This window comes from Balaenoptera borealis (assembly GCF_965194805.1).
Source record: "Balaenoptera borealis genome assembly, chromosome: 8".
Taxonomy (NCBI): Eukaryota; Metazoa; Chordata; class Mammalia; order Artiodactyla; family Balaenopteridae; genus Balaenoptera; species Balaenoptera borealis.
In genome coordinates this window covers 38182955-38210676 of record NC_138865.1, presented here as the reverse complement: position 1 = coordinate 38210676, position 27722 = coordinate 38182955, and the positions used below count along the sequence as shown (strand labels likewise).

Genomic DNA, 27722 nt, shown 5'->3' with positions numbered 1-27722 from the left:
TATTTACTTTATTATTACTGGCCTAAGAACATATATCTAGGTCCTACCATTGGCTTCATTCATCCTGATACTGTCCTAAGGAAATTCACAAGACTGCTCAGCGAACATATCTGACCAGTATAAAGTATTTTGGTCAAAATAAATTCAGCAATATAAGTAGCAAAATTACTAATACCATAATCTTAAGGAAAGTCATAAAGATGACAAGTAATAACTGACAAGTAAACATATTTGTTTGGGTTAAACTTACCTTAATGTTTTTCTTGTGCCTCTTCTCTTTGATATGCTTATGAGCAAATGCAATGGATTCAATTAAAACATCACAAAGTTTGCAGGTGTACTTTGCTGTAGGGTAGTTTCTCGGTCGCTACAATTTGAAGAGATGTATAGAGACATACACATAAGCACATATTTATAGAGACATAGAGAGAGAAAGATGTACAGAGACAAAATACAGGTAAACAAAAACTGGCCAGAAGATGATTTCTCATTCACTTTAAAAACTGTTAATATAGTACTATCCCTCTTTATCACTATGCTAATAATCATTTTTTAAAAGTAATTCCTAAAAAAAAAAAAGGAATTCCATTAAATCAAACAGTATCACTTTTGACTTGTAGTGCTTAAATGCCAAAGTAGGATATATAGTTCATCAAAGCACATGTTCCCAATGACTACTAACAGATTAAACCAAAACAAGGATTTTAACTAACAGATGAAGGCTGTTACCCTTTGCAGCCTGTCGACGCAGTCTCTTCTCAATCGCTCCTCAGCCTGCTGCAAGCCCAGCAGCTCCTTAGTTGAAAGCACAGACTCATCAATCACAGGGCCTTCCAAGTCTCCGTCCTGTTCATTTTCCTCATTTCTAGTCCTCCTTGGCTTCCTAGGTCTGGACCTCTGCTTCTTGTTTTCTTAAGTTAGGGGGAAAATATTATTGGCAATACTGAATAACACCACTCTGAGTAAAAAGCAGAACTTGCATATTTATTAATGAAATCATGTGATATCTGAATGACATCTGAACACAGAGCAAAAGGAAAGGTATACCTCTCCCGTGGATAAAATGCTTCAATGCTCTTAAGCTCCTCACATCTGGATACACCAATCCACAGAAACCATCTTTTTGGAAAACTTAAAAGAATTCTACTTCAACCATAAAATTTGATTTTATCATCTCTTCCTGGTATACTGCTGAGCATACTCAAGCAAGAGTAAAAATTATCCTTTGAAGGAAAGTACACCTGTAATTCTAATGTAATTAATATATCATAATATATGATGTACATGTATCTAACGCTCCCTCGTATACCTGTAAGTATACCTGGTATTCTAACGAAAACTATCCACATCTGTTTTCATTTTTTATCGGTGAACAGTCTCAATGGAGCAAAGATGGACAGTCTATCTCCAAAGAACTCAGAAATGAACTCCACTCTTATCTGGAGTGAAAATCCATCACTAAATTGTAAATTTAGCATTCACATAATTGGGCCCTCCCCCACATTAATATCAAGAAGTCCAAGCCAAAACTGTATTTACCGAGGATAACTATTACCCATTTTATCTTTACTTTCATTTTAGCTTCTTTGAACAGCCTGCACACTGAGCACATTTCAAAGGAAAAAAACAATTAGCAGTTGAAATAAAAGTTTTCTACAAGTACAGACTAATTCATTTGTTTATAAACCCTGCTGTTAGTTCTATAGTCCTTATAACTAATAAATGAATCTATTCCTTTTTTAAACTTATAGCTTTTCAACTTCAGTAAAACTGAAGATGCTTGTGGGACTGATCTACAAAAAATTGTTTTTAATAGCTTTGGTAATTTCTATCAAGTTCTGAAAATGAAGCTACTAGTACCACATAAGAGTAAAATGAAATTCATTTCCTCAATTAAAATTGTGATAAATGGATTGAATAGTTTTTAAATGGCTTACCAAAAATTACTCTCTGAAAATATAAACCTACTGAAATGCTCTGCATGAGGCAACTGCCATGTCAAGTTTTCAGTGGAACTCATTACTTGTATAGCAAGTATGATTGAAAAGAAATTATGTCAGGAAAGGGACGTATAGGACCTCTAAGTTTAAAAATAGCTATCGCCAACAGCTCTAAAGGAAAAGCAGTAAGCCCTGTACTCAAACTACCCTGAGATGAATATAATGAAATTCTGCAAATACAGCAGCAATTAAAAAAAATTAAACAAGTATTAGGACAAATACAGTTGTTTTTTTTTTTAAAGCAATCAAAATGGGACAAATAGAATACTAAAAGGTAAGTAGTCAAAAACGGTCTATTGCTTTTTAACACTCCCCCTATGCCCAATTAAATTATCACAATCTTTTAAGGACAGTACTCCTGGTCCGAATAAACCTTTGAGATAAACAATTCTTTTAACTCAGAGGTGTGTCTATTCTCATTTAATTTGCTTATCATTACAAACTCTAAATAACTGCATCTGACTTCAGTTTTCAGGGCAAAGTTTCTTAGGCAAACACTCATTAAAGGTTTACACTAACATGTGCAACACCATCAGAGAAGTCCATTGTTAGTTCACAAAACAAAAACTGATATGAAACCAAATTCCTTTTTTCATCTCCTCTCTCTTGATCACAAAGGCTTCTCACTATATTTGCTATCATTTTTCTAGAAAGAGTGACTTTAATTTCCCTCCAAAGAGCACAGTTAACTCATTTTGTACACAGAAGTGGATGGCTGCACAAATTCTGTCTGATGCTGACAATAACTGCAGCTACCAATACTGAGTATTTTATCATGTGACAGAGGCAATGTAAGCACTTTCTGTGCACTGCCTCAGATTAATCCCATGATCCTGTCATGGATGCTAATATTATCCCCATTATACAGATAGGGAACATGCTGGTCCAAGAAAATAAGTAACTGGTCCAGGGACACATGACTAAATCAAATAAAGGGATTTAAAACAGAGATTAGAGCATGGATGGAATTCTGAAAGTCATCTTTCTATCTAACAGTATAAGAAAAATCTCTTCTTGCAGCAAACCCATTCACACCTAAAATAGACCAGAACTCCCCACCCCTTACTTTGTTAAAAAAAAAAAAAAAAAAGGCAGGAACTGACAAGGCAATACAAACTTCTGAACTGAGTTTCATAGGCCTGCATGGTAAAAACAGTTAAAATCTCATTGGAGGGAATCTAGAAAGGCAAAGCTGGGTATTGCTAAAAAAATTCCCATAATTACTTAGAGGAAGACTACCTGGCTCATCCCAGGCTTTCTGTAGTAATATGAATTCTCTATATACAGTATTCCGTTTCTCATATTTTATTTGCATATGGTCCATTACTCCATTCACAAAGGACACGTGCATTTGAGTGGATATTTTCCAGCTAAGATCATTAATGGCATTGTCCCAAATATATTAAATTGGCAATCTAGGATATATGAGGAGTGAAGTAGGGGCAGTAAAGTAGAACTGAAAAATAGAAAGTTAGTATTAAAAAACAAAGCAACTCTAAGATAATTTTCATTACATCTTCTTGCATCATTTAATAAGACCCTTCCTTATTAAGATATGTTTGATTTAAGGAAAATTTCAGTCCCTTTAGTGAGATCCTTTTTAGGATCCTCTGAGCATAGTGTAAAGTTTATACTTTAAACTGCATTTCTCGCTACAGTAAGCAATGTTATGCCAAAGCTTGATATTTTCTTTATGAAGATTTTTCAAGGGATAGAAACTGAACAGTCCTTCATTTGGAAACTGAAAGCACACACATGTAATTTCATACAGAGCAAACACAGGAGTTTTGGATTGACTTCAACAAAAAGATAGTAAAAATGCAGGTCCTATTCAAAATCACTTAAGCTTTGCTTTTAAGACTAGGCAGGAATATAGAATAAGAGGTTTTTGGTCTGTAAAGTCTCTTTTAATATCTATCTGGTTGCAAACTTTTGACCTATAAATCTTTCTTTTGGTAATGCTGCTTAAGATCAACTTTTTCTTTTCTGAAAGACCAACAATTGGTAACTAAATTAGAATGTCCATGTCTCACCTGGACACAGTAATAAAGAACTACTTAAATATACACAAACTTTTAGAATCGAAAGGCCAGAAATTATGAATACGTGTTCAGTTCCCTCTGTCAGATTCCAGGCCGAGTTCATGGCCAGAGCAGCACAGTACATGATTTCAGTTCCACTTCCTCATCTACCACTCTGCATAAACAAGTCTGGATAAATTTAACCTCTCCAGAGACACAGCTACCTGCTTTGTATTGAATAAAATTGTGATTCTACCTTTGATACACCATGACAGAGCACTGCAATTCCTTCAAGTTCTTTTTAGCTTAAAGATTTACGAGGCTGGTTGATTCTTCTGTTCTTCTGCTACATGGACAAAATCTATTCACCTTTTAGAAAAAGGTATAAATAATAACTCTGGGGCAATTATTATCAAGCACATAGGGTGCTTAGAAGGCTTTTGGTTTTACTTAAACTAAAAGGACAAGCTTTTATCTTATCTGAATTTCTGACTTTCTAAACAATGTTTTTCAACCTGTTTACCATGTTCACTTTTGAGAAAAAAAAATCTTGCACTATCCTTCTCTAGAGATTGATGCTCCACACAAAAGACACATTATCGCTCTGTAGCAGGAGATATGTGCAGTCTATATCGTGTTTTTACATAGAATAAGTTTTTTTTAAGCTTTATATTCTGTCATTTATATCACAGATATATTCATTATTCAAGTATAAAATTATAATACATAATTTAGAAAAACACATACATACCCCTCAGAAATTACGATATATCCCCAGGGGGATATCATCACCCTCTTCTGTAAAAAGTACCAATGGGAAATATAGTTTTACTAAAGTAAAATAAGCCTTGTGGCAAAGTAAACTTTTAAAGGGAAATACATGCAACATATTGAAGTTGCCCAAATAACATGATTACAATCCTTAAAATAATCACATTAAATAAGCAGAAACTATGAAAAACTGGAACTGCATTGCTGAAAATAATAAAACTCATTTGAATGAAAAATAAAAGACATTGCTGACATCAGAGTTGTAACTTGACAAGTTGGAAACATTACCAGGGCTTCCTGCTTCCATTTCTGACATAGTTTCGAGGCTTGTCAGGTCTTTATGAAATAGTCGTCTTACAGTTCTGCACCCTCTTCCATCTTGCCACCTATACCCATCTTCACTTTCTTGAAAAGAGTCTTTTCTTGGTCTGTTTGTAACAGGAATTCTAGGTCCAGGTTTGAATTCTCTCCAACTGTCTGAATTACCAGCAAGTTCATCAGATAGCCATCTTTTACTCTGATCTTTGTGGTTGTCATTTATCCAAGCGGGTTGACTGTAAATAGGGTTCTTAAATGCATATGGATTGCTAGAAACAGCATATGGTCCTTTTCTGGGAGTATTCCCATAGTTCCCTGGTGTTCCTCTTTTTTTTGGAAGGCCTTTTTCCATTTTACTGCTATGGCCTTTAGCATAATCATCCATTATTAAATAATCTTGTTGGGGGTGACCCCTTCTGAAATCCTCATCCTCTGTAGTCCCTCGCTCTTTAGCACGCCTCACAAAATAAGGTTTTGCGGCATCTCCCATGGTCTTTGACTTCAATTTTCTTACTCTTCACCTGGAAGAAGACATTTTGGAGACAAACTATAACAAGGTATCATACTAAGTTGACAAAGTACCACACATTTATTGCACAGATGCTCAAAAGCTTGTAAGAAACCCTTCTTTTCCTAATTTCCATCACGTTCCAATAATTAGTGCATTATGCTATAAGTTCGGAGGCTTAATTCTATAATATTCTTCATAGATATTATATAGATATAACAAAAGCTCTTTTCTTCAGAACCCCCCCAAAAAAACCCCCAAAACCAAATACCTCACCCCAAGCCTATACTTTAGAGAACTCCCCAGTCTTTTAAAAACAAGCTGGCAATTACTTTTAAGTGTTACTACAAAGTAACCGAAACTTTGTGAACGCAGTACATCTCTCAACTCCACTTTTCAGACCCTTCTACGTACCCCGGCACCTCGGCTCCGCTTGTGACTATTCAGAACGACAGGCTTCGATCTCTTGGGCTACGGAGGGCTCCCGACCAAGGCTCCGCTCTGTTCAGTGGGGCTGGCTTTCTGACTAAGGGACAACTCAAGCTAACGCCCCCAGTCCTCATCCTCCCACCCCAAACAAGTTTGGTTTTGTCACGAACAGCAGTTCTCCCTCTTCGATCCCCATGGGACCGCCCCACCCCCGATCTGCCTCGGTTTCCACCCTTTGGGTCGGAGGCGAAGAAACAGGAGGCGTCTCCGCAGTCCTGGCCGAGAAGCCACCGTAGGGCCAGGAAGCAGGAAGTGACCTGTCTCCTCGATAGGGTTCCGGGGTCTCCCCGGCCGGACAGGGGGCTGGGGCCGAGTGCCACCACCCAGATCCCTTCTTCTCCAGTCCCCGCAGGGTCTGACACAAAGTGAAGACTAGGACTCGAGCCCGAGAGCTCAGGTCCCACCGGCTCGGGGGTTCCCTGGACCTCGCAACTGGGGAGAGGAGGCCGGCGGAGGATGGAGCCAACGTATCTCCCGGGCCGGGCCTACCCTCGACTCTGCAGACCGGAGAACCCACCCAAGACCCTCCCCGGACGCGAGTCTGACAGGGACACGAGGGGAAACGGTGCCCGTGAGCACTCACCACCTCCGCCGCGGCCCCCCGCCTCTTCCTGTCCCGGCCGGGCTCCCTCTCCGTGTTTTCCTCCAGCCCCACTTCCGGCGCTCAGCGCTGTCTCATTGTGCGCTATTGGGAGCCGGCCGTGCCCCCGTCCGAGCGCTCCGCCGCGCACGCCGGAAACTCCCGCCACGCGCCGCTCCCGTTTCCGCCGCCGCCGCCGCGCGGGCGCGTTTTCCGGGAGTGGGGCGTCGGGTCTGGGTCGGGCTCCGGGCTCTTCGCTCTTGTTCGCTCGGAGCTGTCCTCGCCTGGGCTCCTCTCTCTCCTGGGCTTTAAAAGCACCGGGGAGGTGTGCCGAGGAAGCCTCTGGTTCTCCGCGAGAGAAGCGAAGCCGGCGGTCGGGGCGTAGCCGCGTGCCCGGGTCCGCTCGGAGGCTCGCTTTGCCCCTGGATGCTCCTGGTTACCTCCAGGGCAAGTTCAGCCTGGGTCTGAGGCCTCGTGGCGCTCGTGCTGTTTTTCTGATAATTCGAGTGATTGAACGTCTCAGTGAGGTCTTAATGGACGACCCTAGCTTTTAAGCCTCCGCTGTTCATCCAGATCACAGTATGGCTCAGAGAAAGAAATGCTGTGCTTTTTTCTTAGATTGTGTACGGATTTGTTTCTCTTAAAAACAAAATCTGGTTTCGCAGAAAATGTGTAAACGCAAAGGATGACCAAGGAGGGCATTCATACTCGAATTTTCAAACGGAGAATGTTTTAATGCAACTAGCAAACAACTGGGTTCCTTTCTTCTCGCTCTCTTTTCCATTGACTTTACCTTCCTTGCTATCTGCCGTGTTCTAAATGCTTGGAAAGCCTCGAGCAACTAATAAAATTAGGGAGCTTTGAGAAAATGCAACAGTTTTGATTTCTCTTCTCTTTAAGGGTATTTAAATTTAAGTCCGTGAGATTCTGTGGGGATAATGGTCTTAAAATGAGCACATTAGTACTGGCTGTTGCCAGGCACTGTTCTGAGGGCTTTACAAATAATTACTCATTTAATCCTCACAACAGTCCCACTAGGAGAATAGTATTATCCCCCTTTTAAAGACGGCGGGCGAAATAGCGTTTATGGTGAAGTAAATGCAACCGCTGGAATCCAGACCCTAATGAGGCAGAGTCTGTTCTTAACCACTGTCTGTACTAAAGGTGATTTAAAACAGGTAGGTACAACTTTTGTACAATGCTTTATCTAGATACTTTGGTTCTGAAAATACATGACAAGCCAGTAATCTGACAGGCAGACAATGGCCTTTTATAGAGTCCAAAGGGAGTGTGATGATACATTATTACATTTATTATATGGAAGAGAAGCATCACCACACCCAGCCGAGTAACTCTGTATGGAACAACCGGTTTAGGAGAAGTCAGTCTTGACTGTCTAGAGTTCTTGAGGAGCAGTAGAGGACACATCTTTTTAAGGGTTTAAAATATTTTTTATTTGCATTTTCTTCAATGTGTTTCCCAAAGCCTAACTTGTATTCAAAATGTGCTTTTAAGATTCATCTTGAGGATAAATGAGGCTCTCTAAAACAAGATGCAATACTAATCAAAAGATATTGACAGGTAAGATACCTCTTTCTGTCAGTATTGTACTGTAATGGGAATTTAAATTGGTCATGGAGTTCATAAAATCCAGTTGAAAAGTTTGGTTTGATTCTTTTTTGGATGTCACTGGAGGGAATACTGATTTTCTCAGAATCTTTGCGGTGATTGCGTCATGGTCCAGACATATTTCCAACAATTTGGAGCAGAAATATGGGGGCTGTCTGCCTTAGAGGTCATTAACAAATTACAGAGGGCTAACAGAATTTCCCGTTTCTGCCTGCCGCAAAGTCTCTTAGTTTCAATTATTTCAGGACCTTATATTTATGACCTAAGAAGTTGTGTAAAGTAAAAGAATTTTATTTCCAGTGCTTGTTTTCAAACCTTAGGAAAATCAGTGAGCTAGTATATGCTATGAATTAAAACCTAGACTGTGCTGTTCCAGAGTCAGCCATTTATTTAGGGTCATTCATCCGTTTCATTTTTTTCAACAAATGTTGAATTCCTGATATGTGCCTGATATATGAGAGAAATAGTCACAGTGCCTGTTTTCAAAGTGTTGAAAAATATGGTAAAGGTAAAAAATGTCCTGAAATTGAAAATTTAAGACTTTGCTTAGATGAATGTACTTTTTTTCCTCCTAAATTTGAGCCAGTGTTACTCTGGGGCTCTACTTCCCTCTGGGAACTATGGGAAAAAAAATTTAACTTGCCAGTTAACATATCTCAAGTCTTTGCTAATTTAAATCATATCTTTGATGGTTTGGTCTCTTTTGGATATACGCCCTATTGTTCAGATTTCCTTCTCCACTTCCTTTGCATGCTATCTAGAGATGTGATGATCTGGAGTCATATGATTGGAAAGAAGTGTCCCTAGATACACATCCACAGGCTCTTTGAGGGAGTCCTCTTGCTTCTTTGGTCTTTCTAGGCTCTGTTCTTTGCCTTGTTGCTGGATATCGGATGCTGAGGTCTGAGACTCATGGACTCGTGGTTAGTTCTGTCAGCTTAGTCCATCTCCAGTGGTTCGCTGTTGCCAGCTTGGACCCATCCTACACATGATGGCATCATGCATCCCTCTTGGGATCTAGCTGCAACTCCCAGGAGATTTTCATTGTGGGTGGTCCACTACTTCCCCCCAGTTGGCAATCTCCTGGCTACTTTGCTGTCTGTCTTCCTTGGCATCAAGAAGAATCCAGAAACATCTGGATTCTTTTCAAGAACACAGGGAATCTCAGGTATGCCTGAAAGTGCCAATTTCAGCTCTCCTTTGCTTGACTGTGTCCTGCTGTTATTTTCACACTCCTGAAATCATCCCATGTTTCTCTTCGGTAGTCTACTACCGAAGAGAACATGGGCTACATATTTCAAACTTTTCCCTCAACTAATCTCACTCTCTGAGTGATGGAAAGTTCTGCTCCCCTCCCTCTTGCCATGGAGACTAGCAGTCCCATCTTTCCTTCCTCTCCCTACTTCCAAGTTTCAGCCGCCCCTTTTCCCACAGAAACTGAATACCCAACTCCCAGCTATTTCTTAGGTCCTGTTGCCTGCTTCTCATCTCCACAATCATCAAATGCTGCACTCTAGACATTTTTAGGTTCCCCACAGCCCTGCCCCCCATGGCTTTCCTGGGGTCGAACTTCCCAAGAGGCCTTTGAGTATTCACTGGATCAGGAACCTGAGAATATCCCTGGGCTCATGTGCTACCCACTAAAACCTGCAGCCCTCCCATTGCAACTGAAAGCTGAGGGTTACCTGAGGCTTTTAGAAGTCATCTCTAGGCCATCTTCATCTTTACAGACCCAACCCCCAAAAGACACCAGGAAGCTGCTGCATCTCTCCTTGCCAACCAGCCCAGCACAGATGAAGTCCTTTCTCCCAGCACTGGACACAGGGCAGTGATGGAGAGAAATCAGGTCTGGATTATTCAGAAGAAAAAAAATCTGTATCTCCTTCAAAAGGAGATACAGCTAGTGGTGGGTAGGTCTGTGGCAGTGTTGGTGATACAAAGATGGGAGAGGAAGGAAGGAAACTTCTACTGATTGTGTAACCACTGGGCTGAGCACTCAGTACTTGTGTCTGATTGTCTTCTCGCAGTTCTACAATTTGTGAGTTAGAAAACTGAGGTTCAAAGAGTAGTCATAGGCTTATGGTAACATGGCTTTACCGGCCTATTCATTCACAACGTGACCACAGCCTTTTAGACTTCAGTGTTTATATTCTTTTTACTCTACCATGCACCAAACTCCTGGCCCCTGACTGAGCCCTCACACCATCAGGAGCTAGTGTTCCTTTCTGAATTCTCTATTTTTGAGACCACTCTCTGAAACTGCGATTCATTAGTCTCAGGCTATAGATCCAGCTCTGCCTCTACTTTGTTTTGATCTTCAGCAAATTCGCTTCCCTCCTGATCTTCAGTTTCTAACTGTATGCCCAAGACAAGGAACGTGATGCCAAACATCCAGTCACTATTCCTGACGGATCCTGAAAAGCTCAATTCTTCTCATGAGTAATTTATTTTGGGGTGTGCATGTTAATCATTTGTTTATATATTAATAATTTGTTTTATTGATTATTTTAAATCTAAGTTAAAAATTACATTTTATATATTTTGAGGTTTTATTTTTACATTTATCTTCCATTTATGATATTAAATTCCTCTTTATAGTTGCGGTATAAAATCTTTTAAAATATATAAATTAGTATAGCACAGGGAACTCTACTTAATGCACTGTAGTGTCCTAAATGGAGGGGATATATGTATATGTATGGCTGATTCATTTTGCTGTGCAGTAGAAGCTAACACAACATTGTAAAGCAACTGTACTCTAATAAAAATTAATTTAAAAAAATATAAATTTAAACATATCCATTTAAAGAAAACTAGTAATAATTATCGAGAGATGTCAAAAATCATGAAGACAATATACATATTATTGAACTTTGGGAAGCACTGGACCCAAGGGAGAGAAGAGAAAATGCCCAGAATTAAACACTGAGGCTGTCCAACATTTAGACATTAAGAAAAATAAGAGAAGCTGATAAAGAAGACCAAAAAAGGAGGAGCTTCAGTGATAAGAGGGAATTTTTTTTTTTAACATCTTTATTGGAGTATAATTGCTTTACAATGTTGTGTTAGTTTCATTGTGAATCAGCTATATGTGTATACATATATCCCCATATCCCCTCCCTCTTGCGCCTCCCTCCCACCCTCCCTATCCCACCCCTCTAGGTGGTCACAAAGCACCGAGCTGATCTCCCTGTGCGATGCACTAGCTTCCCACTAGCTATCTGTTTTACATTTGGTAGTGTATATATGTCAGTGCTACTCTCTCACTTCGTCGCAGTTTACCCTTCCCTGTCCCTGTGTCCTCAAGTCCATTCTCTATGTCTGCATCTTTATTCCTGTCCTGCCCCTAGGTTTATCAGAACCATTTTTTTAAGATTCCATATGTATGTGTTAGCATACGGTATTTGATTTTCTCTTTCTGACTTACTTCACTCTGTATGACAGTCTCTAGGTCCATCCACCTCACTACAAATAACTCAATTTCGTTTCTTTTTATGACTGAGTAATATTCCATTGTATATATGTGCCACATCTTCTTTATCCATTCATCTGTCATTGGACATTTAGGTTGTTTCTATGTCCTGGCTATTGTAAATAGAGCTGCAGTGAACACTGTGGTACATGACTCTTTTTGAATTATGGTTTTCTTAGGGTATATGCCCAGTAGTGGGATTGCTAGGTCATATGGTAGTTCTATTTTTAGTTTTTTAAGGAACCTCCATACTGTTCTCCATAGTGGCTGTACGAATTTACATTCCCACCAACAGTGCAAGAGGGTTCCCTTTTCTCCACACCCTCTCCAGCATTTGTTCGTTGATTTTTTGATGATGGCCATTCTGACCAGTGTGAGGTGATACCTCAATGCGGTTTTGATTTGCATTTCTGATAAGAGGGAATTTCAAAGATTGTAATATATAAAACTTTTGTCTGAGCTGCTCTGGCCTGATGGATGCCAAATGTACCAAAAATGCTATGTCAAGACGTCCAGGGGTTCCGTTGGGAGGGGAGGATCCCCAACCAGCCTAGGTCAAGGCATTTAACTAATGACATTGGGTGGGGTTAACACAGTGACTCAAATTTCCAGAAGCAATCCCAGCTAAGTATCATCTATTGCTTTGAAACTATTCTCTCCTGAGCCAAACAGGTAGAAATTGAGAAGGGGGAAAGGTAGTGAAGAGGATGGGAAAGTAGTATTTAGAAGTCAGAGGTGGTGGAAGTGGGGGAAAGCTTCACAATGCAGAGAGAGAAAATGAAGCCTAAATTAGGGCTGTACCAACCATATGTAAGGAGAAAATATAGGTTGAAGAGTAGTCTTCATTACAGAAAATGGAGTAGAGTTTGATTAAATAAAAATAGTAAATAAAAAATATTAATGGCTCTAATCTTGAACTATTCTAGTATTCTTGAACTGTTGTACTTTATCCCCTGGGCATGGAACAGACCACAGTGCTTCTCTGAGTGGGGCTGCCAGATAAAATGCTTGGGACATACTTATACTAAAAAAAAAAATTGCTCATTTATCTGAAATTCAGATTTAACTGGGTGTCCTGTATTAACTAATTAATTTTGTTGTTGGTAACTTTGGCTGTCTCCAATATCTTCTGGAGGCTTTCTGCTAGAGCTTGAACTCTTGGCAATGATTCACCCAACTGAATAATACTTAACTGGTTCTCAGTTTATCTAAGTATATCAACTATGCTGTCTTCTTGCAGTGACCATATAAAAAGCTCCCTTTCTCCCCCAACCACGTTGTATTTTGAAAAATAGCAAAACTATAGAAAATTTGCAAGAAATGTACAATGGATATCTATATACCATTTACGTAATTCAAGAATTTTAACATTTTGTCACATTTTCTTCCTTTCCCTCCCTCCCTCTTTTCCTCCCTTTGTGCATATGTGTATTGTTTAGCTGAACCATTTGAGAGTTAGTTGCAGATATCTAGACACCTAGGCCCCCAAACTCTCAGCATGTATCTTTTAAAAATGAGGATATTTTCCTCTGTAACCACAGTGCAATTATCACACTCAGGACATTTAATATTGACATAATACTACTTTCTAATATGCAGTCCATATTTAAGTTTCTGCAATTGTCCAAGTAATGTCCTTTAACATTTTTTTTTTTTTTTTGGTATTCTAGATTTGAGCAAGGATCATGCATCGTATTGTATTTATTTTCATGTCTCTGTTCTTTAATGTAGCACAGGTTGACGGTCTTTTTTTTGTTTGTTTGTTTTTCATTCATAATATTGACATTTTTGAAGAGTCCAAGCACATTCTTTTGCACATGTCTGATTGTTTCCTCATGGTTAGACTTAGGTTAAACATTTTTGGCAGGAATACTAATAGGTGATATATCACACATCTGAGTTGTCACAACAGAGGATATATGATGTGAATATGTCCTTTTAATGATGATCAGTTGGATTATTTGATTAAGGTGTTATCTACTGTATTTCTCCATTATAAAGATTCATTTTTTCCCTTTTTAGTTAATAAGTGACTTGTGATGGGATATTTTGGACTGTGTGAAGATCCTGTTTCCCCATATTTCTCCCAATGGTTTTAGTATACACTGATGATTCTCTCCTGAAATCAAATATTAATACGGTAGTTGTGAAATAGTGACTTTCTATTTCTATCATCTCTTTTATGTTTATCAGTTAACATTCTTCTGTAAAGGAAGGCTTTCCTTTCTCCTCCTAATCACTTTAAAATTAAAAAAAAAATCAGTGTAGACTCATGGATTCTATTTTATTCAGTGTGTTATAATCCATTCCTGTCATTATTCACTTTGATGCTCATATTGTCCCAAATTTGGCAAGTGGCAGCCCCTTAAACAGGTTCTTATATCTCTTTGACATATCTTCCTCAGTATTGAGTACTTCCTTAATTTCTGGCACTAGAAAATGTTCCAGGCTCACCTTGAAATTATGCATTTTCCCAAAGGGTTTGGGGAATGGTGTTTAGAAAACAAGCCCTGGGTGCCATGTGTGCTCATGGCTCTGGGGTGAAATTGCTTTTAGGTCCTCTCAATGGACAGTACTAGAAACACTTTCTAAAATCCATGAGTTCATAATGATACTCTAATTGATATCCAATCCAGTAGTATAGAATTCTACCTCCATTCCATATTTGTCTCTTTGTTCTCCCACAGTGAACTCCCTGCTTCCTCAAAACATCAATATATTTACTCATTTGCTCATTTCTACAACATACACAAAACAGTTTCAGAATTACTTCACCAACATTATCCAAAACAAGCTTACCAAGTAAAGTTTGAGATTTTTTTTGTCTTTAGAATATATCCCACTGAAAGTGTATAGTCAGAATAATTTGTTATTATGTTCAGATGTTTTTTGGATTAATTCTTTTTTCTTTGTAATTGTATTATTAACTTGGTTATAATCAAGTTAATTCATTTCTTTCACTTTCAGAGCCTCCTACCCACCCATTCTTGTTGATTTAATTTATTTTTTTTAATATGTAAAATGCTAACATGGTTCAAAATACGAAACTATATAAAAGTTATATTCAGACAGATCCTGTCCCCTTTCCATCTCTTCCATTTCATTCCCCCAACCCCCATAGATAAGCAAATTTATTTGCTTCTTGTTTATCTTTTTTTTTTTTTTTTGTAAATATAAATGATACATGCAGCACTATTTACAATAGGCAAACATGGAAGCAACCTAAATGTCCACCGACAGATGAATGGATAAAGAATATGTGGTACATTGGGACTTCCCTGGTGGCGCAGTAGTTAAGAATCTGCCTGCCAACGCAGGGGACACAGGTTTGTAGCCCTGGTCTGGCAAGATCTCACATGCCACGGAGCAACTAAGCCCATGCGCCAAAACTACTGAGCCTATGCGCCACAACTACTGAGCCTATGCGCCACAACTACTGAAGCCTGCACGCCTAGAGCCCATGCTCCTCAACAAGAGAAGCCACTGCAGTGAGAAGCCCGTGCACCACAACAAAGAGCAGCCCCCGCTTGCTGCAACTAGAGAAAGCCCACACACAGCAACAAAGACCCAATGCAGCCAAAAAAAAAAAGAATATGTGGTATATATATATATATATATATATATATATATATATATATATATATATATATATAAAACGGAATATTACTCAGCTGAAGAAAAGAATGAAATAATGCCATTTACAGTAATGTGGATGGACCTAGAGATCATCATACTAATTAATCAGAAATAGACTCACAGGGACTTCCCTGGTGGCACAGTGGTTAAGAATCCGCCTGCCAGTGCAAGGGACACGGGTTCGAGCCCTGGTCTGGGAAGATCCCACATGCCACAGAGCAACTAAGCCCGTGCGCCAGATCTACTGAAGCCCGCGCGCCTAGAGCCCGTGCTCTGGAAGAAGAGAAGCCACTGCAACAAGAAGCCCGTGCACCTCAACGAAGAGTAGCCCCCCCTCACTGCAACTATAGAAAGCCCGCGCGCAGCAACAAAGACCTAATGCAGCCAAAAATAAATAAATTTATAAAAAAGAGAAATAGACTCACAGACATGGAAAACAAACTTATGGTTACCAAAGGGGAAACGGAGGAGGGATAAATCAAGAGTTTGGGATTAACATATACACACTACTATATATAAAATAAATAACCAACAAGGACCTACTATATAGCATTGGGAACTATACTCAATATTTTGTAATAACCTATAAGGGAAAAACTTTTCAAAGAATTTTGGTGGTTTTATGTACACAAGTAGTTTTGTAATGTATTAGAGGGCAATGACCTTCAAGATAAAGCAGCATTTTGTAACAATATTGCAAAACAGTTTGATATGTGAGGTTAAAAAAAAACGTTATCTGATTGGATAAGTCGTGTATTTGCCTTTGCAATTTGGAGAAAGGTTAATAATAATCTATTTGGTGTTACAAAATGCTCTCACTTTAACCTGTGAGGTACGTTGGGCAAGGGTTATTACCCTATTTTATAGATGAGGAAAGTTGAGACTGAGAGAGGTTTGGGGACTAACCCAAAGCCGTGTGACTAATAAGTGCCAGAGTCAGAATTAAAACTCAGGCTGTTTGATTCCTAATTCAGTATTCTTTAAGTAACGGAAGACTAAATACTGAATTACGAATTTACATACTGGGCATTTGTGTTTTGACGGTGGTTCAGAACTGGGAGTTTTTCTTGTATGTTGATGGAAAATTCATTTTAAAATACTAATTATTTAAATGAAATCACTAGATTAACAAAGTTAATTAAATGTTTACTTTTCTGATTTTGGGTATGCTATTACACAAGCTGTCATTGATTGGTAGTCAGTAGAGATGCTGAGGAAAGTGGAAATAAAGTGTAAACAGGGGTCTCATTTGCCCTTTTCAGACTTTCTTGGGGGTTCCTGTCAATTTCCCTATGATGACTTCCTACTGCCCTTAAGATAAAGACTGACGCCATCCCATGGTCCGCAGTCCCTGAGGGGCCTGTTGCTTCCCCTCCTTCCAGTGTCATGCTGCCCATTCTCCCCGGGGTCTCTTTTCCCCAGCCACACTTTGCCTTCTCTCAGTCTTCAAACCTGCCACCCCAGGGCCTGTACACATATTCTTCTTCTTAGGCTGCTTTCCCCCGCTTTCTTCACCCAGTTAACATCTCATCACTCAATGCTCAGATCAGTAAGATCAATAAGATCACTTATTCAGGGAAGCTTCTCTGATCTCTCTGGCTGGGCCAATCTCTCTGTTATAGTCTCTCGTAGTATCATGTGCTCCTTCTGTATAGCACTCCTCACAATCACAATTTTACCAATGTTTGTGCAATTTTTTTTTTAAAAGCTTGTTATGAGGATTCTTTTTAACAAATATTTATTTATTTATTTTGGCTGTGTTGGGTCTTAGTTGCGGCACGCAGGATCTTTGTTGTGGCATGTGGGCTTCTCTCTAGCTGTGGCACGTGCGTGGCGCACAGTCTTCTTTCTAGTTGTGGCATGCAGGCTCCAGAGTGCGTGGGTTCTGTAGTTGCGACATGCAGAATCTCTAGTCGTGGTGCCTGGGCTCAGTAGTTGTGGCATGCGGACTTAGTTGCCCTGTGGCATGTGGCGTCTTAGTTCCCTGACCAGGGATTGAACCTGCATCCCCTGCATTGGAAGGTGGATTCTTAACCACTGGACCACCAGGGAAGTCCCTTGTGCAATTACTTGATCAATGTCTGCCTCTCCCACTAGTGTGCAAACACCAGGAGAACAAGAACTCTGGTTTTGTCACCATGGTGTTCCACAGCCTAGTGCGGTGCCCGGCACACAATAGGAGTTCAACCAATACTGATGCATGAGTGATGGTGTGCGTGGTTGCAGGTATGCATGAACCCAGGCAGTTCCCTCGGCTTGGCATGCCACTTTCATACATTCTCATTTTCTCTAGGTCTTTCTGACCTTTCCATGTCTGCTCATGACATTTTGAGCCTTTAGTAGATGCATGTATGTTTAATCACATTGCCTCTCTAGCTCCTGATTCTGCATGTGTATCCTGTTTTGTAACCTCTGAACTCAGTAAGCTTTCATGGGTTTAGTGGCATTCGTGAGAATTTGAGGAGCTGTCTCCTCCATTACTACCCAGCCTCCCTTCATTTCACTGACTCTTCTTTCTTCTCTCTCTCTCTTCCAATTTCCTCTTCTCTCCTGACTCTTCTTCCTCTTCCACTCCAGGAGTGTCACAGGCATCTTACCCCATGCAGGATAATTTTGCAGAAGCCATGGTACCAGCCAACATCTGTGACCCCGTAGGTATTCCCCTTCTCTGAGTGGACTGACCCAGGCCTTTTCCCAACAAAGATAGACCTCGTGGAAGATGAAGTCTAGTACTAGCTACTAAAAGTAAGTAATAACAAAATAATACATTATTATGTTACTTTGGAATGGTATCATTTCTGGTCAAGTTTGAAGACTGTCCAGTGCTCTAGCCTATGGCCTTGGGGGAGAGATGGGTGAAAGGGAGGATGAGAGGAAACAAGGGTAATGAATAACTTTCTCATACTTCCTAAGGCGTGTTCTTCCTACTGCTGTCCTATCTCAGGTCCTTCCTACAATTACTTCCAGCCACCATCTGTCTCCCCATTTCTTCCATCAGATAGAAAAGATTACATTCTCAAGTGTTCCTCTGAGGACATTTGGGCAAAATCAGATTGAGGACAGACCATTTTAATATCTGGAATCACCAGGTAGTGCCCGTGGCCAATTCAGGGAGTCCGTATCGTAATGTGCCATCTTCCTCTTGCAATCACTTGAGCCTGTCAGAGTTTTCAAAGTAGGTATTTCTGCCATCCTCAGTTCTTCTTTCAGGTTTTGTTTCATTTCCTTACCCAGAGCTATTTTGTACAAGCATGTCTCGTGATGTTGTCACTTTAGGGTCTGAGGTTTTGGTGCCTACCCATGTAAGTGTGGAAACTGGGACTTAGAGGGGGTAGTAAGTTTGTCCTAAGACACACAGCTATGAATAGCAGAGCCAGGATTTGAACCTCTGACTCACACCAAAGCCCATGAGCCTAAATGTCAAGCTGTTTACCATGGCTGGGGGAGGAAGGTGTGAGGAATGAAAACCAATGTTTTGTTAGGTCAACAAATTTGTTTATACTCTCTGTATAAACAGTGAAATTTCCCCATAGGAGTCACATCAGAAGAGACAGTAATGCCTAAAAACACATTGGTGAACTTGACTCTGCCTTAACTGCTGTTAGTTCTTGTTTTCACTCATCAGTGTCTTACTTTTCTTTTGCCATCATCTTTTTGTTATTCATTAATCAAAAAGCCTTAACCAGCTCTCTTTTGGAATAACTGTTTTTATAGTTTTCTAGAAAAAAATCTGCTTCCCTTTTCACTTTTTCCTAGGATCTCTTTCCACAAAAGGCCGTATCCCTGAATTTGTATCATTCCAGGCATTAGAGAATCAAGGTCAGAAACCTGTGTAGGTTTTTAAGATTATTTACTTCCTTCTCCTCCCCAAACACACACAGACACACACATGTTGCTTTGCATACTCATTATTAAAAATACAGACTTAAAAACTCTCAGAGGCAGGTGGTCAATTAATTAAGATGACTTCAAAATATGTTGAGTTTGTGTGTGTGTGTCGGGGGTTGGGAGCTCAGTTGCGGTCTCTAGATCTAGATCTAGCACACCGTGAACCAGCTCTGGAGCCCACTTACAGACCACAGAGGTTCATGCAGCGGGAGGGCTAACGACATCCTCCCTTCTAGAAAAATGGAGTGACTCAGAATACAGATGTTTCGCCTACCCTTGCATTTGCAATTAGGAGCTGGCTCGGCAGTTCCCAGGGAGTCTTTGAATCATCTGTTCTTGTATTTTCTCATGCCGCTGTTCTTTTTAGAACAATCTAGGACATGTCAGCTGAAAAGAAAATCACTTGCAAAGAGAGAATGGCTTTTCATGTGGGGGTGGGGACAGAGAGTTCTCTTTCTCCCTCTCTACATGGGAACATGGTGGAGAGAATGAGCTAAAAATTGTCAGAGAAATAGATGAGTTCTTACGTACCCAGATACCTGGAGAACTTCATGGAATGAAGGCAGTTTAATGTAACTTTTAGCTTTACTCCTGGTGTGTATAAAATGACAAAGACATGATCATTTCACTTTAATAAATAAATACTAACACAAAGGAGATGAACCAGAGAAACCTGAATTTTCGGGCAGCCTCATGAAGTAAAAATAAACTGAGTACCTATTTTGAAATCATTTTTGATGCAGTGTGCCCCAGGGCTGTGTCACTGCTGGTATTTTTTTTTTCCATCTACATAAGAGTGTCCCCCAAGCAGACCCTGGATTTAGGTAAACAGATGGTTTGTTTAGATGAGGTCCTGTATTGCCCTGGCACAGGAGAAAAGACCTTATTTTTTTTATCTGTCAAATATTTATCTGCATAAAGCATTTTGTAAGGCATTAAAACCTGGTTTCCACACTCATAATTTATTACCCCTTCATTTTCTGGGATTCTGGGAGGCGTGGTGGAAGCAGAGACAACAGTATTAGTATCACAGAATTTTAGAGCAAAATGTACTCAGAGGAATACTCCTCAAGTGTTCCTCAAATGTATGTTCATGGACTGATGATAATTAGGAAACTTTCAGCATTTGAACAGAATGAAAAACAAAGAAACAAGAAAGTGATTTTTGCATAAAGCAAAATATAGTCAATTTAAAATGAGATTTTAAAAAAGAATATCTGTTCTACTTTTCTGATTTGGGGGGGAATGAAACCTTCATTCTCTACCTTTTCTTTGCTGCCCCCTTTTTTGTGAAGGAAACCAGAATATGTCACCCCAAAATATGTCTCTTTGACAGAAAAAGTTGTTTTGAGCTGAAAGCAATTAAGAAGCAGCAAATGTAGGAAAAGCTCCCTGCTTTCTGCCTAAAGGCAGGGTATAAATTCTTTTTTTTTAATTTTCAAAGTTTTTTACTTTTTTAGCACAGCTTGCAGGATCTTAGTTCCCTGACCAAGGATTGAACTTGGGCCACAGCAGTAAAAGCCCAGAATCCTAACCACTAGGCCACCAGGGAACTCCCTATAAATTCTCCTTTTACTGGAGATAGACTCTTATCAGCCCAGAGACACCAGAAGAATCTGCAAACAAATCTTACTCCACTAGTGTCCTCCCATATAGTTACCTCCCCACAGTTTGCTACTCTTGGAAGTCTAAAACTGCTTTCCTTTGTCCTATAATTTCTCTAGAGATTTATTGTTCTTGGTTGAAGATGCTATATAAGCTAGGGTTCTAAGCCACCCCTTTGAGTTATTCTTCATTTAGATTTGTCCTGACTGATGTGAGCTGCATGCTTTGTTTTTCTCCTGTTAATTTTCTTTTGTTGTTGTTAAGAGCCCCAGCTGAAAGCCTAAGATAGGTAAAGGTAAAGTTTTGCTTCTCTTGCACCTGTCGGAGGAGAAGAGGCTCAAGAAACTGAGACCCAGATGGGGATCAAACTATCACTTTGGTCCTGGGCTGGGCAAGGGCTCAGCAACACTCTAAATCCAGTCCGGAGGGCAGTCTTCTCCATCCCTTGCAACCAAATTCAACCGGGTCCACTCCACAAGGCTGATCTGACTCACACCCAGTCAGAGGCAGAGAAGGTGGAGCAGAGATAGAATTATGGTTTGCTAGAGTGGGCTGGGCTTAGCCTGCTTAACTGCACAAAGAGACATACAGGTGCAGTGAACCCTCACCCAGACCTTGCCCACCAGTGAACTACACCCTGTGCATGTCAGCTCATCGATCAGATTAGGTGCTTCTCTTCCTTTTGGATGGCAAGAGCATGGAGTGGAAGCTCTCTTCCCAGCATAGGCCTAGACATGGAAATGTTGGAGGAAGAGCCTTCCTCTATGAACCAAAATGGAGAGTTCAGAAGGGCTGGGTTGGCTATAGAATTTACCAGAAGAGCCTCGGTGCTTTGACGGTCTCATTGTTTCTGGCATCACTGCATAGCTAAGGGCTGGAGAGAATCGTGGAAGAGAATAGTACAACGGTGTTTGTAGTTCCACAAGCAGGCTAAGAGATTTTTTATGATTAAAAGTTTTAAAATTGTAGTAAAATACATATAAAATTTGCAATCTTAACCATTTTTAAGTGTACAGTTCAGTGATATTAAGTACATTCACATTGCTGGGTTACCATGACCACCATTCATCTCCAGAACTTTTTCATCTTCTCAAATTGAAACTGTGTACCTATGAAACAATAACTCCCTCCTCCCTCCAGATCCTGACAACCGCCATTCTATTTCCTGTCTCTATGCATTTGACTATTCTAAGTACCACATATAAGAGGAATCATACTTATCCTTTAGTGACTAGCTTCTTTCACTTTTAGCATAATGTCTTTAAGGCTGATTCATGTTGTATCATGTGTCAGAATTTCCTTCTTTTTTAAGCTTGGCTAATAATTCCACTGTATGTATATAACTGATTGTTCTCTATGGGAACTTGAGCCAGACCCTCAACGTGGCAGCTGGTATCTGTTGTACCAATAGTTCTGGGAATGGCCTAAAAATGCACAGAGTGTCCTAGCATCTTCATGAGTGTAGAGCTGGGGAATGGAAGAAGATGTGGTATACATTCTTCACCTCAGCTGAGAAGCACAGATAGGGCAATCAAGGAGATACAGGAGTCCCACAATTTCCATGGCTCCTCTCTCAGGATCCATCCCATTGGAAGCTTGCATGTGGATGGTACCTCTAACCTCTGGCTTGCTCCTAAAAGTGCCTTTTGTGCCACTGGGATCCATGATCTTCTGTCTGTAACACTCATGAAAGAGACAATTCTGCTGTCAGGATTGTGTTCTTGAGAAGATTCGTACCATACAGCAATCTGAGTGAGAGAAAATGTTGAACCTTAATGTCTTCAGACTTTAATTGACCCAGGTAAAAGGATTTCATGTTTGTTTGGAATTCAGCCTCTTTGGAAATGTAATCGTTGATGTAAGTTTAGGTTAAAATTTGGGCATTTATGTGTTGTTGGCTTTGTGTTATTTAGAGTATTTTAGACTTTTGTCTGGTGTTCATTGCAAGATCTCTGGTGAGTGATGTTGAGTATTGAATGGAATATCATTTGGAATGGAAAACAGAAAAAGCAATGAATTTTGGCCTATAATGTATATGGCGTTAAAGTTATCTTAACATTCTGTTTTGACCTGCTTCAGAGTCTTCTGGGGCAGGAGCTGAGCTGCCCCCAGAAGCAGCCACCAGGACAGGTGTGGGGAGCACGGGCCCAGCTCGTCTAGGCAGAGGAGTCACCTTCCCTGACAGGCTGCGCTGCATCTGACTGGCGTCAGGCGTGGTTGCTAAACCCAGCTCCTCCAGAGATGCCAGCTAGCATCTCCTTATTCAGCTTTATGAGGCACCCTATTACTCTGTGGAGCATTTGGCACTTGACCAGCCCCGTAATAAAGTTGTTTTGGTTGTTTTGGGTCCTCATTTGGATCTCTGTGTCCATTCTTCACTGATTGTAGTGAGGGTGAGAGGAGGGGTGGGGTGAGTAGATGGTTGTAGTTGTCGACATCTTGAATTTATTTTGCACATAAAGGGTTGGCAAGCCTATGTTAATCCTTAAAATTAAAAAAATTTTTTTTTTCAAACTGACCCATGGACTCATTGTCTGGAATCCACTACCTTAAAGACCACACAGAACTACATGGTCACTTTATAAATGAGGAATCCAAAGTCCGAAGAGTTTACTTAACTTGCCCATGGTCACAGACGGTGACCAAGCTGTGCCAGCTCTTTCCTCCAAACTATTTAGAAGTCCCATTTGAGTTGTAGAACCCCTTGTGCATTCACCCACTAGGATGCGCAGCACCATGATATTTGCTCCAGGACACACAGTGGTCTGGTGGAAGGTGGGAGAGACCTCTGGTCCTGGGCTGCCATGACTATCATGTCCATGACATGGAAGGCTGAGATGGGAAAATAGGGTAAATCCAGCTTCTCTCCTTTAAAGCCACAAAATGGTGCAGTTGAAGATAATACCTGGTCCCATTTATACCACAGACATATTGGGAGGACCAAATTAGATAACGTATGTGTGAATGCTTGGAAGATTTTGATGTGCGATCTGAAAGCAATGTTAGTGTCTGGCTGGCAAGACCTATTTGTGTGAGCACTTGTAGAATCAGCATCATTTTACAAGCATGCTTCAAGCACCAGATTTTCAAATCAGCCTTTGTATCTCCATCTAGTGAAGACCCATCCACGAGATACTTGAAAACATTCTTTTTCATTGATTTTTGGGTACTGAATTCAGCTGCCACTAATGTTTCCAAATAGTGTAGTGAAGTGTGCCAGTGTCACACCGACATTTTTCAAATTTCACATAGAAAAACATCTTCCTTAAGCTTTCCCTTTCTATAGCCCTTCTTAAAGATTTTGCTGTCTTTTCATGTCATCTTCTAACTCCTAAGCAATTTTTTAAATGAGCTTTTCAGAGTCTTTTATTATACTGATAAGGTTCAGTAATTCAGTTATCACTTTGTCTGTTTGAGCCTGGTATTGGAAAGATAAGACATCTAGTATAATTTACAAGGAGGAAAATGTAGGAAAAGGAGAAATTTTAAACATATTAAATAGCAAGAAACAAAACAACCTTTTATAACTTGCTTTTCTTGCTCTAGAACATTCTTTCTAAGATTTAGCCTGAAGTGAGGACCTATCTCTTCTCTAGTTTGCTTTGTCGTTTCTAAAACGGTGATTTGATTCTATTACGTGTTTCCTATCGGTATCTCTGTTTCTGATGTCAGAATTTGACTTTCAGAACCACTGTTGAGTTGAGTGCCAGTAATTTCTAAGAAGTGCTTGTCTCCTCGGAAGGGAAGTGTCCTAGTCCATTCAGACTGCTGTAATGAAATACTGCATGGCTTATGAAAAATAGAAGTTTATTTCTCACTGTTCTGGAGCTGGAAGTCCAAGATCAGGGTGCCAGTGTGTTTGGGCGAGGGCTCTCTTCTGGGTCGCAGACTTCTCCCTGTGTCCTCATATGGTAGGAGGCCCGAGGGAGCTCTGTGGGGTCTCTTATATGGGCACTAATCCCATTCATGAGGCCTCTACCCTCATGACCTAAACACCTCCCAAAGGCCCCACCTCCTAATACCATCCATCACATTGGGCGTTAGGTTTCAATATATAAATTTGAGGGGGACACAAACATTCAGTCTGTAGCAGGATGTGTTGAAAACCAGCTGGTAACCTGCGAATGAAAATGTGATCTGCCCAGGAGAAAAGGTATCACTGTCATAAAGCAAAACAAACGTTACAAATACATCTTCTTGTCCATTTCTAGAGTGCCCCCCATGCCTTCGTTTATTCAATAAATGTTTATTAAATGCATGTCATAATGTACCAGTCATTGCTCTCAACACTTGGGATACATCAGAAAACATAACAGGAAGAAAAAAAAGGCCAAGATCTCTGCCCTCCTTGAGCTTACATTCCAGTGCTGGTGGACAGCTTGTGCAACAGATAACCCAGTTGTCCTGTGGGAAAGGAGGCGGTGGGCATCAGGGAAAGGACGAAGCAGGGCCGGGGAGCAGAAGTGTGTGTGCAATGGGGTGAGATGTGGGGTCAGGGGGTACTGAGATCTCTAAACTTCCCAAGGTGTGTGGGCCTGGCCTGGTGGTCCCTCCCATGGCTGATCAATGAACGACCACCTGACCCTGGCACCCTTCACCTTCCCCTTTTCTTTTCTTTCCTCTTTCTGCCTTGGTTCCTTGCATCTTCCCCTATATTTCCCTGTCTTTCTAGGCTCCTGTGTCTCTTATTCTAACATTGCACTGCTTTCCCTCTCCATTTTCTTTCTTGTATCTATATCCTGTCTTTAGTCTTTTTAGTGTCTTTATTATTATTTTTCCCATCATCTATGACCCTCTCTCATTCTCCTCCTCTTTTCCTTTGAATTTCTCCTTCTTTCCCTCTTTTCTCCACCCTCTTTCCAACCTATCACACTGGAAAGAAGGAAAATACCACCTAACGACCTGAGTATGTGATTGGCGTGAAAGAGCCACATGGGCCACAGGGACATTGGGAAAACCAAGCCTTATCTCCTACCTTGTTTCACAATAACGTGAAATATAGTCTAATTTTTGAAGTATGATTGTTTTTCGTAGAATTGTTGCTTAATGCAAAGCAAGAAGACCATGGTGGGTGTAGTTCCCAAGAGTTTATTCTGCAATAAAACAGGCTTTGAATCCAGATAAGTAAGCAAATATTGATAGTACACATTCAATTTTTTTTACAGAGCCCAGAATTCTTTTTTCTCCACACTAGGTGGCAGTGGAGTCAAAGAAAAACATTCAAAGCAGCTTTGGTGAGTTTTCCCACAAAGCTGGACGAGGATGGAGACAGAGCAAAAATCTGTATAAAGAGAAAATTAAATTACAACAGAGGTGTAATATGACACTAACACATCACATTCTCGTTTTGGAAAAATGTGTTTGGGGCTGTGTCTCTTTACAGAGTAAGTAAAGCATTAGAGATCTAACTCCTAATAATACATGATGTAACTTTTTGTTGGCAAAGTGAACATTTTAATTTGAGTTTGTCCTTAAAAATAGCTACTAGGTTTGTTAATATATATGTACATTTCTGAGTCTTTTTTCTGCCACTCAAGATCAGTTAGGTCTCAGAGGACATTTACTGTGAAAACTGGAAACCCTGAGGAAATCAGCTTTTCAGTGGTCTTCAAATATTTTAGTAAGAAATTTAAGAGTAATATAATCAAGATTCTCAAAATAACAATAAAAATAATAAATATACAGAGGGGAGATAAAACAAATGTGTTAAACTGTTAGCAATTGGTGAACCTAGGTGGAAGGTGTATGGTGTTCATGGTATTGCTCTTGTAACTTTTCCAGAGCTTTAAAAGTTTTCAAAGTAAAAAATAGAAAATGGAAGAAAAGCTAAAAAATTCTTATTTTTGTGGGTGAAGAACTGGAAACACATTGAATGTTCAATGATTAGGAAGTAGTTAAGACATCTTAAAACATTTGTTCAGTGGAATATATATGTCCATTATATGATGATGACATGTGAAAATGCTTATGAATAAATGGTGAATGAAAATGGCAGGCTATAAAACTTTATACGGAGTAGGATCTCATTATAGGAAAAAACACACCTTCCAAGAACTAAAAATAAAATCTACTTTACCAGATGTTAATCTCTATCTAGGTACTTGTATTGCGGATGATATTTACTTTCATTGTGTTTTTATATATTTGTATTTTCCCCAACTTTTTATTATGAAGTTCTTCAAACATTCAGAAAATTTGAAAGACTAATACAATGAACATCCACGTGCCCTGTACTTAGACTCAGTTGTTAGTTTTCTCATATTTACCCTGTCTATCTATATGTATCTATGTATCTGTCTATCTACATTTAGAGTTGGCAAACTAAGGCCAAGGCCAAATCTTGCTTGTCACCTGTCTTTGTACAACACTGATAAATTAAAGAAGGGTTTTTACATTTTTAAGCAGCAACATCATAACTAGTTATACAGTTATCTACAAAATATCCTTGATTTTGTCTTTTGGTCTATAAAGCCTAAAACTGTTACTGTCTGGCCCTTTACAGAAATATTTTGCCAACCCTGGATCTACATACACACACACATACACATACAGTTTTTGCTGAATCATTTGAAAAGCAAGTTGCAGACATTATAACATTTCTCCTTCAATTACTTCATTAATGCATCTCCTAAAAATAATACTCTTACTTAAACATAATACTGTTATCTCACCAAAAAAAATGAACAGTTATTTCATAATACCATAAAATACCCACCCATATGCAAATTTGTGTGACTGTGTTTGCAAACTTTACAAAATAAAAATGCATAACTTTATAACAATAAAAATATTTTAAAAAATCAGA

General features: G+C 39.8%; 1 protein-coding gene and 1 long non-coding RNA gene across 15 annotated transcripts in view; one reads left to right on the top strand and one right to left on the bottom strand.

The window, feature by feature from the left end:
* Positions 1–6821, bottom strand: part of TUT7 (terminal uridylyl transferase 7) — a 60397-nt gene extending 53576 nt beyond the window's left edge. For 9 of the 10 annotated variants that reach the window (XM_082401111.1, XM_082401120.1, XM_082401117.1 and 6 more), the window contains exons 1-4: positions 6033–6684; positions 5081–5631; positions 730–911; positions 251–367 (exon numbers count right to left, since the gene is read on the bottom strand). In XM_082401111.1, the coding sequence (XP_082257237.1) occupies positions 251–367; positions 730–911; positions 5081–5600 (819 nt within the window). In that variant the 5' untranslated portion in view covers positions 5601–5631; positions 6033–6684. The other variant, XM_082401113.1, reaches the window with a different exon arrangement.
* Positions 6822–7729: 908 nt separating this feature from the next.
* On the top strand, positions 7730–26335 carry LOC309633028. Of its 5 annotated transcripts, none has more exons than XR_014247250.1 (4): positions 7730–7865; positions 8203–8268; positions 18002–18169; positions 26083–26335. It is a non-coding gene; the product is annotated as an uncharacterized lncRNA (long non-coding RNA). The 5 variants fall into 5 exon arrangements; XR_014247251.1 differs by lacking the exon at positions 26083–26335 and adding an exon at positions 19181–26074; XR_014247252.1 differs by lacking the exon at positions 26083–26335 and adding an exon at positions 22997–26074 and having other exon boundaries at positions 18002–19243.
* Positions 26336–27722: the final 1387 nt, after the last annotated feature.